This window comes from Amaranthus tricolor, chromosome 3 (assembly GCF_026212465.1).
Source record: "Amaranthus tricolor cultivar Red isolate AtriRed21 chromosome 3, ASM2621246v1, whole genome shotgun sequence".
NCBI classification, from domain to species: Eukaryota; Viridiplantae; Streptophyta; class Magnoliopsida; order Caryophyllales; family Amaranthaceae; genus Amaranthus; species Amaranthus tricolor.
The window spans coordinates 25,445,161-25,459,488 of record NC_080049.1 but is presented as its reverse complement, the minus strand read 5'-3'; the positions used below and the strand labels follow the sequence as shown (position 1 = coordinate 25,459,488).

At 30.7% G+C, this 14,328-nt stretch overlaps 1 protein-coding gene across 1 annotated transcript; it reads left to right on the top strand.

Annotated features, from left to right (window-relative positions):
• The first annotated feature begins 7,530 nt into the window (after positions 1-7,530).
• LOC130807748 (ATP-dependent 6-phosphofructokinase 5, chloroplastic) lies at positions 7,531-13,785 on the top strand. The gene is made up of 13 exons (XM_057673069.1): positions 7,531-7,996; positions 8,833-8,923; positions 9,014-9,087; positions 9,491-9,602; positions 9,915-10,010; positions 10,107-10,208; positions 10,307-10,381; positions 11,309-11,449; positions 11,592-11,708; positions 11,791-11,895; positions 12,135-12,215; positions 12,931-13,059; positions 13,317-13,785. Exons 1-13 carry the CDS (start codon positions 7,713-7,715, stop codon positions 13,482-13,484), a joined length of 1,575 nt encoding a protein of 524 aa, XP_057529052.1. The 5' UTR covers positions 7,531-7,712; the 3' UTR covers positions 13,485-13,785.
• The last annotated feature ends 543 nt before the right edge of the window (positions 13,786-14,328 follow it).

Genomic DNA, 14,328 nt, shown 5'->3' with positions numbered 1-14,328 from the left:
TCAACAAAGACATGGACGCTCAAGTCATCGTTAACTCTTAGAGGAAAGAAAGATCATATATTTACCAACAACCTCAATATAATTAGGGAAAACAATAATGTTCTTCAACGAAATCCATACTCATACTCCTAAGTCATTTATGAAGGCTCTGTGCACTTTTAAAATTATAATATTTTTCTAAAATACTTAATATATACTATGTAATTTAAAATTGAAGCACCTAATTTTTCGAGACCCTTTGCTGTTGAATATGCTCTCAATATCTCCAATGCATCTAAAGTTCATTCTTATGCACCAAAGAGTAAGTTCAAGAAGGTATGCAAATGTCGTGAACAATCAAGATATAATACACAAAGTAATTTGTGTGTTGATATATGGAGTTGTAAGGAGGTTTGTGCTTGAATTGAAAAGGGCATCAAATGGTGGTTACCCAGTAGCTCGAGCAAACATGGGACGTATGTAACATAGCTCGGGCAAGTAACATTTTGAATGTAACTTTTGCGATAGTTGGAATTGATGCATATTGCTCTTGCGATAGTTGGAATTGATGCATATTGCTCTCACAAACAGCACTATGCTTGATATTAGATGATTTCGGACATTCTACATTTGCTTTATTATCGTCTTCATATTAATTATTGTCTTAGCTTTATTTATTAGTTTCATTTGCATTATTTTGATTTTTGTTCATAATAGTGTTAGATTCTAAAACCGATTATATTGTTTGTCCTTATCTCATAGTTATAAACTGAACAAATTTGTTAACTCGTTTTCCTGAGTTCGACGCGTATAACTACATGTACACCGTGCGCTTGCAGTTAGTTAACATTTGCACACATCATGCTCGCTCGAGCAAGAACAACATTTGTAAAGTCGTTTCCATCTCACTTGGGATGTTGTGCTCGGGTGAGCATTTAGACATTGCTCGCTCGAATACAATCTCTTGATCATGCTCTGTTTAACTAATTATAAATTTAATCCACTTTGTAACTCCTATATTTATTATCTCTTCATTAAGGCACCTTCAACTTCAAATTATATCAATGTCTTTTCCTTGAATAATAAATACTAGAACAATATTAACATTATATATTAACTTATTTCATAACTCATCATATCACATACATCATATAATAATGTAATAATGTAAGAGATTAGAAGCTTAAACCTTTCCAAACAAATAGTATTACGTAAATAATAACTTATAAAAAATAGTCATATAAAATTAAATTGTACATGAATAATTCTGACTCAAGACCGCATATAAAGGATTTACCCAATGTATCCTGCTCTTAAAAACTATGATTAGACTTTGAAGAAGAATAAAAAACGGCAATTCATATACCCATAAAGAAGAATGCCGGACAAAAGGTCCTCAAAGACCCATATGCATTTACCAAATACAAAAATAAATTTCAGCATAATATTAATTAAGAAACTCATTATAATATTGGGTATAAGTGTAACTTATTTAGAACCATATATTCTTATTATTTTGGGGTGATGGTGTAGATGATCTAAGACTATTAGCCCAATCAAATTTCTTTGTATTATTAGGAGTATTTATAAGATGTTGCTTAAGCATGGTATTATTTTTGATAATTTCTTTAACTTCAACTTTGGTCATTGACCCTCCATCCAATTTTATGGTAATGTTGAATCCTGAAACTTCCTTGTTGTTTTTGTAAGAATGGTTCCGAGCATGTGTTTGGTATTGATAAAGCCGATGAAGGCGAACCGCCAGACGACATATCTCCTCCTTGATCTCCACTTCTAATTCTCTTTTAATGTCCATCTCAAGCTCTCCCCTTATTTTCTCCTCTTCCTCTGATTTCTTCTTGTTCATTTTTTGTTTTTGTGATGAATATATGATGATCTCTAGCTTTATTCTACTTGCCTTTAATAATCCTTTAGCTGCATCATCAGTTACATTTCTTAATTACATTTCTTTATTATGTTCCCATTTATAATCTTCACGTGAGATACAATTATTAATTGTATATATAGAGAAAATTACATTTTATTTGTGTAACAATATGTTCTTAGTCATGTAAAGTTATCACTCTAATAAGACTATAAAAAGTGATCTTTTTATAACTATAAATGATCGCTTTAAGGTTATAAGTGATCAAGATAGTAAGTGTACATTGGAGTAGTTCAATAAAAATAGTCTTATCGTGAGACTGTCTCATTTGAGAAATTGTGTGACAAATTTGTGAAGGGGCCATGTACAAAAGGGCAAATCTAACTTGTATATTTAAGAGAGTACCAAAATTATGGGACCATTTTCAATATATGGATTATACATAAAAAAGAGAGCAAAGTTAGAAATTAAAATTAGAGGATCGTAAGAAAGCAAAATAATTCTAGTCGAATATTTAAAACACTAGTAATATATTTGTATAAAAATATTAAAATTCTTATAATTCTAAATGAAAATTTTTAAGAAACAAGTCTATGAATTTACAACAAAATATTATATTTAGTTTGTATAAAAATTCAACCCTAAAGTTGTGCGTATTTCTACTATTTTGATCAATAAACATTACTTAGCATTGTAATATTTAATTTGTTGTTGTATTATACTCTTTCAGAAAGAAGAAAGCCCAAACACTAGAAAACAATGTGACCCATAAATGCAAAAATGAACCAATTAAATATACTTATAGCAAAACAATAAGATAGTAGCAAAAAGAGAGACAAAAATGGAACCTATTGAGCCAAGATGAAGAAAAAAAGCCTGGTAAGCTCCATCAGCTTATGATGAGTGTATGTAATGTATGATTATTGTTCTACTCATAACTTTGTTTGATGGTCAACAACTTAAATACTTCTCCATTGGTTCGTCTTATTTTACATTATTTCTACTTCTGAAATTTGACCCATCACTTTCTTTTAACTGATCTATACATTCTAACTCTTTTAATATTATTTAATACAATTCAATTTCTATATTTATATATTATAAAATATCGATTTTTATCTTAAAAATAACTCACTTTCTCTTTAATTCTAATTCAAGGGGATGGAAGAGTACACCAATAGAATCAAGGATTGATGTGACTCCATGGCATGGGAAGGAAAAGGACATAAATCATGGCATAAGACACTATATTTACCTTTTACATTATGATAATTCAAATTTTAGGCGCCAAATATGTGTAGTTAAATAGTAAATTTAAGTGCAAAGTATGTGCAAGACACTAATTACTAAATGATGAGATAGTTGAGGAAACAAATCAAACATATATACTTCTACTTAACTTGTACTCTGCTTTGACTTTAGATTGAAGCATAATCTTTGTTCCATCACATGTACATGAACATGCACATGTTTTTGTATATGTCAACTTACATAATGTCATCTCTTTCAAACTTATTAATGTAATTGGCATTTTTTTTTTTGAGATGTTAATGTAATTGGCCTTGTAAATTGACATTATCTGTTTTCAGCCCACACTTATTGTTGGAATGGGGCTATGTTGATGGGCCTACTTTGCTGGATTTACTTTCTTTTCAACTTTTATTCTATTTAATTCATTTTACAGATTGGTGTATGAGGCGGTATCGCTATTAGGCGGTCTTATTATAAGAACATATAAGTTCTTTGTTTTAAGTCTATTTCATTGTGAGATAGTCTCTCACAAGAGTAGCTAAATTCATTTCTATTTGGGTTTTGTTTGATATTTATACGGAATCTTGATACTGTTTAATGTTAAATTTTGTCAGGTTCTCTAACGGTTGATTTTTAGCGTGGTAAAATATACTAATGAGGGAAAATATAATGTTAAATGACGTTTTGGCAATCACCTAATTCTACATGCATGGTTATCAGAATTCCAATTCTTATCTACGATTTACGACTCTACGATCCTTTGATCAAGAATATGGGTGATAGGATCATAACTCAATTCTACAATTCTATAATCTAATGATCCAATCCCACAAGAGTCAAGAGTAGTCTCAGTCATTAAAAAAATTCTTACATTCTAGCTTTTACTTACATAGAATTCATACAATTAATTAAAAAGATTGAAATTTTTATGTGGCATCCTTACAATGATTTGCCATATGTGATAATCAAATTGTTCAACTGCTATAATTATTAAACTAAATATCATACAATTACTGGAAAGAACTGTCGACGAAGATTTGCCGCATGAAATAATCAACATAGCTAATTGCTATATATATATATATATAAATATAAATATATATATATATATATATATATATATATATATATATATATATATATATATATATATATATATATATATATATATATATATATATATATATATATATATATATATATATATATATATATATAACTAAATGAGGTAAAGTTGATTTTATTCTATTACATGCCATAACTTATTACCATATTTGCACAAGAGAGGTCATCGTCGTCGTCATCATCATCATCATACCCAGTGTATCCCGCTCATAGAAAACTATGATAAGGGTCTGGGGAGGAAAGAACGACAACAGCTCATACCCATAGAGAAAAGTGCGATCAAAGAGTCCCTCGGCTCGAGAAAGGTCTTCAAAGAGAGAGAAACCTGCAACTTACAAATAGAATAAATAGAATACGTAGAAATAACTAAAAATAAAGATAAAAGTAATGAAGGAGGTAAAGAGTGATAATTAAAGGCAATGAACAATAATAAACGATGGGTAAAAGGGAGGGGTTTAGTAATTTAAGACGTGTATAAGGCGCCGCCAACTGTCCCTATCCCTGGTCGGGTCCTTGGAGAGGTGAAGTTCATGCATGTCACTTTTAATCTGTTCCTCCCACGTTCTCCTAGGTCTTCCTCGACTTCTCTTACCCTCCACTATAATGCATTCGATCCTTCTTACTGGGGCGTCATGTGTGTTTTCTCTCCACATGCCCAAACCATCTGAACCTGTTCTCTCGCATCTTTGCAGAGGGAGGTGCAACCCTTAACTTCTCCCTGAATTCCTGGTTTCTTATCCTATCCATCATATAATTACCTTCCACAAGAGAGGTCAAATACTCCTAAATATCACTCAAATTTTCTTTCCGAATAATTCAAAGGGGGAGATTGTATACTTTCGAGGGAAAGAAAAAAAATCATACAACTAACTTAAATGATTGGAAAATTCTATGTGATATTCCACAAGATTTGCCACATGTAAAAATCAAATTGATTAGTTGCTATATTTATTGAACTAAATATCATACAATTAACTAAAAGAATTTTTTTTTTTTTTACAAAGATTTGCCATATGGAATAATCTAAATAAATAATTGCTCTATTTATTAAGCCAAATAAGTTAAAGTTAATTTTATTCTATTATATAGCATAAAAAACATATATGAAATTTTCAATTAGTATAGTATAATATATCTATCATCAAAATAGTATAGTATGATTATATTTTAATTAATAATAATAATAATAATAATAATAATAATAATAATAATAATTTATTATTATTATTATTATTATTATTGTTATTATTATTATTATTATAACATTCTTAATATGAAAATTTCAATTTGATAACAAAAATATTTTTTTAAAATCATAATAATTCTATATCTTAATACTAATAACTCTGTGCATTGCACAAGATTCTATATTAGTATAGATTATAAAATACATTGTCAATACATTGATGCGAATTTATGTATTTACTAATTTACAATTTATAATTAATTATTATAATTATTTCTTTTAATTAATTAAAAAATTAAATTAAAAAATTTTTATTTACATCTCAAAACTTTAAAGATGAACTAAAATAAACAAATATAACTAGTAATTAATTATCCTACGACATTATCAAAATATAATTATGAATTTTATAATCTTACGATCTAATTTAGTAATATCTTACTCCTTATCATTTTTAGGTAAGATGATTCTGGTTTTAATAACTTTGCCTACATGTTTGCTAACTCATTCAAATCCATAACATAGAATACATGTCAAATTATATTTTGCCAATCACATAATTCATCATGTTTGCAAACTTATTTAAATCATAAAATATACATTCGGTCATAACCACATAATAATAAATGACATTTTATCAATCACATAATCCACATGTTTGCTAATTATTAAATAAATAATATAATATAATATTTGGCATTCCACATCAATCATAATTTTTAGCATTTAATCTTTTAATTAAAATTGTATGTATTAATATTAGGATTAATTCATTGTTGTAGATTTTGAAAGTCAGTTGATTTTGCTCTCCAAAGCTGCAAAACATTTTCTATATAATATAATTACACCATATTATGTTGTGCGAATCTAATTAAAAATTTAAGTTCTTTTAAATATAATACGACCTTGTTTAAATGATATATTCTCTTTGTCTCAATCATAGTTATCACATAATTTATCTAGATTGTTTCAATTTAATTATATTAATTAACATAATTTACATAATTTATCCGATTTACTCTCTATATAATCAAACCAGTTCCAACTCATAAATCCAAAGAAATGAGTTAAGACCCTCATGTATTAATTAAATTGAGCTATTTTTGTGAGATTGTATATCTTTAATGGGACGATAATAAAAGAGTCTATATCCTCACAATATTTATATATAAAATGTGCTATTTGACTCATATAGTAGCGGTCTGAGTAAACGATAAGCTTTAGAGCATGTCTTTACCTGAAGTTATGCCGCATATGCTCCAAATTGTATTTAGGCTCCCTTGTCAAGAATTTATAGAATTTAATGTGTCTTATATGACCTAGAAATATAGAATTTAATGTTTAGTTGTGGTATTAGGAGTTTGAGTTAAAACTTAATTTGGGTATACAAATTCTTTTGAGAGACGGTTTTTTGAAAGACCATTTTTAATTGGATTGGCTTATTATATTATTTATAAAATATTGTAATTAGACAATAAGAATGATGTAAGTAGACATTTAAGACATTGAAAGTAGATATTAAGGATACGATAAATAAGCATTAAGAATAACGTACGTAGGCATTAATTTTTAATGGGCTGGATTTGAGATACATCTCTCAAAGAGACGGTCTCTCTAGAGACTAGTTTATTTTGATATGAACTAAAGATTAAATGAATTGATTACGAGATGAGTGAATGAATACAATATACAAATGAGAATGTGAGGTTGTACTTAATTGGGTTTTTCACTTTGGGTTTTTCAGAGAATCTTTAGTTGTAGTGGGTATTATTTTAATTAAATAGTAGTATGAAGTAATGATTGTATTGAAAGTATAAAAGATAAAATAATTATAAATAAAAGAAAAAGGGTACATTAAAAGAAAACGGGGTTTTAAGGGGTAAAAGTAGGATAAAAACTTTCTAAAAATAAAAAATATTCTAAAATAGAAAAATTTATGAAACTACCCGTTATAATAAGTTGACCATAACTTAGATGGGTCGAATCCAATGTTGAAAGTGAAACATAAGTTGACCGTTTCCCGTCAGTTTAGAAGTTTACAAGTGGTAGGAGACCATAGGAGTCCGAGTAATATTCTTTTTTGTATTTGACTTTGAATTTTACTCCTATAATTTACGATATGTCTTTGGTTGTTTATGGCTTTTTCTCCCGACTTTTTCGATTTTCAGTTTCAGTTTTTGCTTTAAAACCCAGCTTCTCACATTCTCACCGGCTCTCTTCACTACCAATCCGTGCCCTTCTCTTCTCTCTCCTAATACCTTGTTTTCTCTCTCTAAAGTAGAATCAATGACTTCCAATTTAACCCCGCTTACTAATTCAGTTAACAATTTTACCGGAGATTTACGGTTTCCACATTGTTTTTCCAGAAATATGGCTAATTATGGAAATCGCACCAGAGTGTCAATGTCTTCTGAAGGTAGGAATTGGGGGAGTGAAGAAATTGATTTAAACGATCCACAATGGAGCATTAAATATCAACAGGATTTCGAACGAAGGTTTAATTTGCCCCATCTTAAAGATGTTTTTAAAGATCTCAAACCAATTCCTTCTACTTTTTGCCTAAGAATGCGGTAATTTTAATTTTATTTTGTATTGTTTGATTTTTTTTTTAGAGAAATAATTGTTTATTCAGTTGATTTATTGATTGCTTCATTAATTATCCTTTAATCTTTGTTTGTGATACTAGAATCGGGAGAATTATATTAGAATTTGTTGGTAATTTTAAGTTAATAGAAAATTATTTTAGGGTTTAAGCATCAATTAGAAGTCTTTTTAAGAATTAAGCGAGATTATGTTATTTGCGATTCGTTAATCAATGGGATTGTTTATGATTTGGTTTTTTGACGTATAATTTTCGCGGCTTAAGAGTTTGCTTTTAGTGATATTGATCATAATTTTGTCTATACCTAATTTTACAAAATATGTATTCAGGTGGTCCTTCAGAAAAATCCCTTTCGTTTTTTATTGATAATATCAATACTTAGAAATGCTCTCGGGTTGATTTTGGGTCGGTTCAGAATTGAATTTTGTGTCTACAAATAATTTTTTTATAATTATAAATCTATTTTGAAGTCGAGTCAAATTGGATTTTGGTTACAAATTCTGATAAATATCGGATCATCGATTTTGTTTTCTACCCCTCTACCTATGCTAAACCGCTTTTACTTGAGTTCATTTTGTCATACCGGCATTAACAAACTTCTAAATCAGAGTGGGAGTTATAGCCTTGTAGAAACCATTTACGCCGCTAATTTTAGATAGGTTCTAACTTCGTACATGAAATAAAATTGGGTCTTATTGGAATTTTGATTTAACTTTTAGATGGGCATAGTCTTGCAAGTAAAAAAGTTGTTGTTGAAATTCATCAATTTGTTTTGTTCACCTCATACTCTTTTTTCTTGTTTAGCTCTCCGGTGAGCAGAGATTTTTCAGGTGGCTATCCGTCGGACGAAAAATGGGATGGATACATTAATAATAGTGACAGAGTTTTATTAAAGGTGCAAAATCAATTTCTTTGTGTTTGGTATAAATGTTTTACTAATACAAATTAGTAACCATAAACTTGAAAATTTGGTTTTGCATTTTAGGTTATAAACTATTCCTCTCCGACTTCTGCTGGTGCAGAATGTATTGATCCAGATTGTACCTGGGTGGAACAATGGTACGTGTTTTTTTTAACATTTGATAATCCAACATATAATTTAGGTGCTCGTGCTTAAATGTAGTGCGAGTCATCTGTATGTATTTGTAAGTCACCAATATCAACCATGTTGTTTGGTGTTATCTTTGCGTACACCTATATTACTTGGACTCTTTATTTTGCTTCACGTACCCGTGTCCAATGGACATTTGTATGGCACTTAGATACTTCATTTTAGGTGTAAAATTGAATATTTAGACGTATTTGACATTTGGACACGTACCAATACCCGACGTCAGTGCTCGAGTCCAAATAACATAGGCTTACTCTTGCATATGTTTCTCTCGACTGTATTTCTAAATGATTTTGGCTTACTTAATGTTCACCATGAGTTTTGTTAATTTTGATACGCAATATGTTTTAGGGTTCATCGTGCTGGGCCACGAGAAGAAATATATTTTAGACCAGAAGAAGTTAATGCCGCAATTGTTACATGTGGTGGTCTCTGTCCTGGCCTTAACGATGTCATTAGACAGGTGATTTTATCTCCAAATCTCAAGTCTCCAAAAAAGTAAAAGGATGTTTTATTTCCTTTTATCTCTTTTTCTTCATTAGATATGTGATCTGAAAAATTATCTTTAATTTATAGACATAGAGAATAACACCTAGTTTATGTGTTGGTTATGGCCTTATTGATGTAGTGGTTTTTATATAAATGTGACAGTATGACATTCTTGGTAGATTTATAAGATTTAACTTTAGATAGTAAATGAGCTCGGATGATGAAAAACTCTGGTTTATATTATTAATACTATCCAATGCGTTTCTGATTTTTCCTTTTGATGTAGATTGTAATCACACTAGACATATATGGGGTAAAGAACATTGTTGGTATTCCTTTTGGGTATCGTGGATTCACAGACAAAGGTTTAAATTTGATGCCTGTAAGTTTTATGATATGTTAATTTTTCAGACTTTATAAGTGAATTGTTTATTTGTCTATGCATCTTGAAGTTCTAACATATGTATGTTATTTTCAGCTTTCGCGGAAGGTTGTGCAAAACATTCACCTATCTGGAGGTAGTTTATTAGGAGTTTCACGTGGTGGACCAAGTGTAAGAGAAATCGTGGATAACATGGAGGTGAGTAAAGTTTATATTTGTTGATTCATTCTAATTTATACTTGTCTAGAGTATGCTATATTTGATATTTGTTGTCTTTGATGCTTGCTTGATTATAGGAAAGAGGAATCAATATGCTTTTTGTTTTAGGTGGAAATGGAACACATGCTGGTGCGGTAGCAATTCATGACGAGGTTTGAAACATATATCAATTTCTTTTCTATAATTTTTTAATGATTGTTTTAGTCAAGTTGTGCTATTTGTCGAACTTCAATCATTTATGTTATTTCTTTTCCTTTATTTCCTTCACTAATTAGAGGAAACTCATTCAAAGAGTACCTATGCCCTTTCTCCACCCTTTTGTGAGTTAACACCTTCAAATTTGTATTATAAATTTTTGACCTTAGTGAGACTTTTAGTTGTAAACATTTCCTTTAGCTAAAACAACTAAAAAAATTGACCCTTAAATCCTCAATCAACCCTAAATGGTTTTTGATGGTAAAAGACATCAATCTCAGTGTTTGATTGACAAATTGATGATCAATTGAAGGTTATATTATGCATTTTTGTGAACCTATTGGAAGTGATTTTCATAGAAAGAAATGTCGTATTTAAGCATCTTTATGGAAAGAAATAGATGTATATGGTACCTGCAAGAATAGGTTATCGATGGCATGTACATTGTTTTTTCTACAAGAAGTTTTACATTTGTTTCATTTCAATAGATCTTTGTCTAATCTTTTAACTTTTAGGAATATCTTTATAAATTCTTATGTTTTTCTAATGGATGGATTATGAAGAAGTAACATATCAACAAGATTTTTGTATTTCTTAATGCAAACCTCCACCAACTGATGAGTTTGACATCCTCACACTTCATGCTATTTGAGGATATTGAGGAGTTATATCCACATTCTCCACATTTTTTCATTGATCTGTGTACATAGAGCACACATTTCTCTAATAAAAAAATTATTCACGAGCCTAATTGTCTTCAGATATTGACTTAAGCATTTTTCTTTGATTTTCAAAAACCTATTAACAAATTCTATCTGTAGGCATTGTTGTTTCCTTATGTCTCGTAAGGAACTCACATTATTTATACTTACTTTGGTGCACAGTGTCGAAAGAGAAGATTGAAAGTGGCTGTTGTTGGCGTACCAAAAACTATAGATAATGATATTTTACTTATGGATAAAACCTTTGGTTTTGACACGGCAGTTGAGGAAGCACAAAGAGCTATTAACTCGGCCTACATTGAGGTAGAATTACTTAATTTAATCGCGTTCATGTTTGTTTTATCTCATGCACTTTCTTTGTGGTACAATCAGATACGTATCACCTTTTGAAATGTTTTGATAATGTATACTTTTTTTGTTACATTTTGTGGATCATATATAACAGGCACATAGTGCGTACCGTGGTGTTGGTCTTGTAAAATTGATGGGTCGAAGCAGTGGTTTTATAGCAATGCATGCTTCTCTGGCTAGTGGTCAAGTTGATATATGTTTGATACCAGAGGTATGTTTGTTGAAATTTAACAATAATAGATTTTATGTGCGGTAACTTTTTACTGAAGATATTATCTGTTTACTTGTATAAGGTACCATTCCATATACACGGTCCACATGGTATTTTAAGGCATCTCGAGTACCTACTTGAGACGAAGGGATCAGCTGTTATCTGTGTAGCCGAAGGGGCTGCACTGGTATGTTTTTGTTGGCTTCATTAGTCATTTAATGCTCTTGCATGCACTTGGACAACGTTATAGAGCCACTGATAATTTTGGCCTTTCTATTAATGTTACATGTAACTGAGGCTTATGAATAGGTGTTAACAAACAATAGAGAATGTGTAATTCAATAGTGAAAGAAAGCTACTAGTGTATGAAATACTGAAATATATAATTAGTACATCTCATTACCATTTTCATTTTGTGAAATTCAGAACCTTCTGGAGAATACTAACGCCACTGATGCATCTGGTAATGCTATTCTTGGAGATATTGGCGTGCATCTTCAACAAGAGGTTAGTGTTGTTTTATTTTCCTTTCAAGTGTCGTTAATGTTTCAAGTTTAACACTTCTATAATCCTCAATTATTGAAGAAGTCTGTTCGAATTTTGCTGTAATCGAATTCATAAAATGCAAGCTTATTTGTATGCTTAGGATTCTTTCAAAAGGTGATATATTGCATTATTCTTGTGAATTAAGAAATTTCTCGTGTTTAGATTAAGGCTGTAGTCGAAATACAAATTTATGTAGCATTTCTAGAGAATCATGGTGGCTTTGCAGAGGGGTCTTTGAGGTGTGCGAGGTGATCGACCGCATAGGGCCCCCTCTTTCTCTCGTATATGAAAAAGTTAATAAAAAAATAAATATGTTAAGTTTATTAATAAAATAAATATATTTACCATAAATAAGTCGCAAAATGAAAGTTTTGCACAGGGCCCAAATTTTTCAAGACGGCTCTACTGGCTCATACATGTAAAACTTCACCTCGTTCATTTAAAATAGGAAATTTTGTGGACACGTCTAATGTATGTGAGTTTTGGCACTGTTTGCCTAATATATGTATAGATTTTGGTTTTGAGTTTCAAATACTATTTGTATAGGAGTAAATTTTCAGAGTAAACCTTAATCATTTGGCAAATGGCTGCAGTATCTATTTAAATGTTGCCTGTTATTTTGATCACAATCTTTGACTGATCTTTTTTACTTGTTGACTTATTCGATGAACCTCAGATAAAGAAATATTTTAAGGAGCGTGGAACTTCAGCTGATGTCAAATACATTGATCCGACATACATGATTCGTGCAGTACGTGCAAATGCCTCAGACGGTATTCTGTGCACTGTTTTGGGGCAAAATGCTGTAAGTCTCTGTTTCCTCTGTTTACCTGGTTATTTATCCTGTTCATTTTTTGTTGGACGTTGGATGTATGTATGTTAGGTATCCAGACCTTATGGTTGGTAATGCTTCATGACTGGGTAATTGTCCTGTTTTGGGGCAAAGCTCGATGAAAGATGGTGTTAAGTGTTAACTGCCACCACCAAACTGCTGACTGTTTTAGCTTGCGATTCAGATGTGTGTCTAGATGTCGGACTTAAAGGAGTGAATGATTTTTGCAGGTTCATGGTGCATTCGCTGGATTCAGTGGTATCACTGTCGGCCTGTGCAACACTCATTATGCCTACTTTCCTATACCCGAAGTTATAAAATACCCAAGAGCTGTAGATCCTAAGAGTCGTATGTGGCATCGGTGCTTGACTTCAACTGGCCAACCCGATTTCATATGATAGTTGATCTTGTATATACGTACAGAACTTTCACGTATCAAAGGGAATTTAATTTGTTAGAAACAGCGGAAGTTGTTTCATATTCAGCAGCAGCTACCATTGGCTGTTTTGGATATTAATTTAGTAGAATAAGAATTGACAGTAATCTCAGTAATTCTTTTATGTATTGTTTGCCACGCCAAAAATTTTGAAGGCGATTGAGTAATTGTTTCATTGAACCAATTTGACCAATTTGGGCTCTTCCAAAATTGTATCTATACAATAAAATTTAATTATCTTGATGCATATATTTTATTCTTTATACTATGAGATTACTATCAAAGGTATTAGATTTGATTATTTTAAGCAATGTTACACAAGCATATCAATACAATTGACCTGTCTCATTGTGAGACGGTCTCATAATTTGTTGAATGAGACAGTCTCATTGTGAGACGCGTCTTATATATAGGCCAAATAGTCCAATACAAATTATTAATATATGAATTTCTAATTTTGAGGTCGTCTTGATAAACAGTCTCCCACAAGAGTAGCTCTACGACTATTTAATTGACCCGGCCAGTAAGCAATTGGGCTTGCACCGGCACCTGCACAGCAGCACAGGATTGTTCATGCAACCAATTTATAATCAGATTTGACCAAAGAATTTACATGGAATCAGTTCAAGACGAGTAGAAATATATGCAAGAAAAGTTAAAACATCAAAATGGTAATGACAAAGTAGAATCAAACTGATATAATCATGTGTAAATTTGCAGACTTCTAGAAGTGGGGAGCCTATGCGGTATTCACGTTACAATATAATTGTGAGACATCCCTTATCTTTGCTTCTGATTATTCATTC